The 3,267-nt window shown below is 40.0% G+C and overlaps 1 gene segment (V, D, J or C); it reads left to right on the plus strand.

Moving 5' to 3' along the window:
- The first annotated feature begins 1,136 nt into the window (after positions 1–1,136).
- On the plus strand, positions 1,137–1,720 carry LOC116900985. The segment is given in 2 exon segments: positions 1,137–1,185; positions 1,347–1,720. Coding segments are annotated over 2 exon segments (423 nt in total).
- Positions 1,721–3,267: the final 1,547 nt, after the last annotated feature.

Raw genomic sequence — 3,267 nt, forward strand, 5'->3', positions numbered from 1 at the left:
CATTGGAGGAGAAGTTTTGCCCATATTTCAACAGGAATCAGATGTGACTGGGGAAAACCTCCTGAAAATCTTGATTGTAGACATGATGAAAAAACTCAGAAGAAAAATAAAGCAGTTAATGTATATGCCAATTCTTCTACATGGGGAGAGCTCTGAGACTGGCTGAGACATAAACATCAGCTATGTGTAGTCAATGAAATTTGTTGGCTATGGAGTCCTCAGCATTTATTATTGCATATCATACTTTCATATGGCATGGGAAGACATTTATATTACGGTTTGCTTATACAGTCCAAATGGGCTTATAAAGTTTGGTGCCTTTCCCCTGCTCAAACAAAAAATAGAAAATCAAGTTTAGCTTATTTGTGTACATTGTACATTACACATATATTAATGGTGTATCTGTGTGTGTTTATAGATCTTGTTCATGTTTTGAAGAAGATCAGATCTTGGGACAGTTTTTAAATGTGCATCATGAAAAAGCTGCATTAAGTGGAAGATAACTTACTAGGAAGACCCCAACTTACTGGACATTTCTCTTACTGCTCATTCCTCCTAGGAGAAATCATAGCTAGTGTCCTCTTCATCTGCACAGCCAGAATATTTCTTAAACATACATTGTTCCTCAACCTTGAGTGCTTTATTTACTAATTATTATGAGAACACTGTTGCCTTCGTAGACACTAGAGCAAACAAAGAATCTGAAACACTAATAAATGTGTGGTCAACCCTTTTCCATTCTATGGACCATACATTTACTGGGATGTCTATGTTTGTCGGTAAGCTATGGGACCACAAATATTTGTTCTTTTAAGAAGCTTATGAAAACTCCCATGTGGCTGAGCCTAAGGAGAAAGTGTAGAAGGAAGAAATAGGGATAAATTATGTGAAGTCAAGTGTGCAATTCTACCATCGGACAGAGTCAACGTGTTTATGTAATGTGCCCTTGTGGGAATAAGTTACTTAAGTGAAGAGAAAAGGAAGAGAAGTCTCTGCAGCTGGAGTTCCAGCTGTAGGCCCAGCTCATCTCTCCCCAACTGCTTTGCATGTCTGCAAGGACCTCCTGTTATCTAGAGTTTATAACAGTGACTTAAGACTCTGCAGTATGATCTGCTTCAGAGAGAAAACCGTGGGCCATGGAAACTCTGGCTTGGTTTCTCTGTCTCCTTCTGCTGTGGATCACAGGTGAGGGGAACCTACCTAATTCTGAACATAGATAGAAAATTTCTGAACACTACTAAATTATATTACCATAAAGCCAATTAAAGTGAAAAGATCCAAGTTTTGCCAGGAAGTTGACAAGGGTGGTCTAGATTGCACTGATGACTCCTCTTTTTTATTTTCAGTCTCAGATATCACTGGAGAAACAACACAGTCTCCAGCCTGCCTGAGTTTTTCTCTGTGTGAAACAGCAACTGTGACATGCAGGGCCAGTGAGAGTGTTGGCAGCTACTTAGCCTGGTATCAGCAGAAAACAGGGCAGCTTCCTTGGCTCCTTATCTACAGTGACTCCACCAGGGCCAGTGGTGTCCCAGCTCGGTTCAGTGGCAGTGGGTCTGGGATAGACTTCACTCTCACCATCAGCAGCCTAGAATCTGAAGATGTTGCACTTTACTACCGTCAGCCTTACAAGAATTGGTCATACACAGCAATTCAACATGTGATGAAAACCTCCAGGAGACCACAGTGTGTTTGGTTGTACCAGTTACTTCCTTTGTAGCATCTGCAGTGCTGAGGGCTCACTTTTAGCATCTTCACCTTCATTGTAAATACTGGGATGCTAAAGGTAACTCCAAGGGAATATTTGTGTTTGTATTTCATATTTTACTTAGCCAGTTCTCAGAACTGGTGCCTATGGCATTAGATGGGATGCATATAAATGACTTCTCTGATGATATATGTGTCATGGTATCTTAGTTACTGTTCTGTTGTGGAGAGACACTATAATCATGGCAACTTTCATAAAATAAAGCAGTTAATTTGGATCTATGTTACAGTTTTAGATGGTTAGCCCTCAGTCATCATGGTGAGAAGCAGACAGTCATGGTGCTCTACCTGTACCTTACATCCTGATTGATGACCACAGTCAGAGAGTCCTGGCCTGGCACAGGCTCTGAAACAAAAAGTCCTATCCCCAGTGGCACATTTCCAACAAAGCCATGCCTCCCAAACAGGACTATTAAGCCTATGGGAGCTGTCCTCATTCCAACCCGGACAAATGGTAAGTAGAGTAAGTTAATAATCACCATCACTAACAGCTAACCAGAAATGAAAAGTAAGAACTTAAGTCATAATTATTTACCAGTAAATGGACTTTATTCATAGAAGCTTCAAGTAATTCACAAAGCAATGGAATTAAAAATACTAATAATGATTATCATTAAAATATGCTCCTTCCACTTTTGATTAGTGCACATCAAAATTATGAACCATTACAAATCATTGTATATTCTTATATAAATCTTATATAGGAAGAGTTGATTATTTGTAATATTTATACATTGAAATCCTTAAAATATTCTTGAACATAATTAAATAAAACCTACCATAGCCAGAAGTGGTGGCACCACTTTATTCCCAGAACTTGGGAGGGAGGCAAAGGCAGAGTTTAAGGTCTTCCTAGTCAGAACAGAAAAATTTAAAATTTCAGGTCTCCATAGAGTGCCTCTATTTCAAAAGAATAAATAAAACAAACACAAAACCAGAGACCACTAATAGAGCTGAAGCTCATATTAGGACATGCTCAAGGTCTAGAGGTCTGGGGGTTGGAGGGAGATGTGCAAGGCTGGCTTCTGGAGGTGACACGGCTGTCACACACGTGAACTCCCAGTGGCTGGAGCTACCCATACAATTCATAAGATCAAGAGTATTAGAAATTCCAGCACGGAGAGGAGAAGTGCTCCTGGTACCTGACCACTAGCTGAGGAACACTCAGTAGTTAGTAGCTGCTGAAGGAGCTACTAATTATTCACTGTACATATTAACTTGTGTTTTATCCATAAAACAACAAATAATTTATTATTTTTAAAGCAGCATTTTTCTATGCTGTCCTGGATTTTTATCCTGTTGTTCCAGGTGATGGTTGCTCTTTGTTTGGTGATTCAGTCTCTGGGAGGCCCGAACAGAAACTGTTGGTCTCTTTGTGGAGTCCCTATCCCCTCTGGCTTCCTCAATCCTTCCCCCAACACTTCCACAAGATTTCCTGAACTTTTTCTAATGTTTGGCCTTAGGTTTCTGCATGTTTCAGTCAGCTGCTGGGTAGAGCTT

Source organism: Rattus rattus, chromosome 5, assembly GCF_011064425.1.
Source record: "Rattus rattus isolate New Zealand chromosome 5, Rrattus_CSIRO_v1, whole genome shotgun sequence".
Lineage (NCBI taxonomy): Eukaryota > Metazoa > Chordata > Mammalia > Rodentia > Muridae > Rattus > Rattus rattus.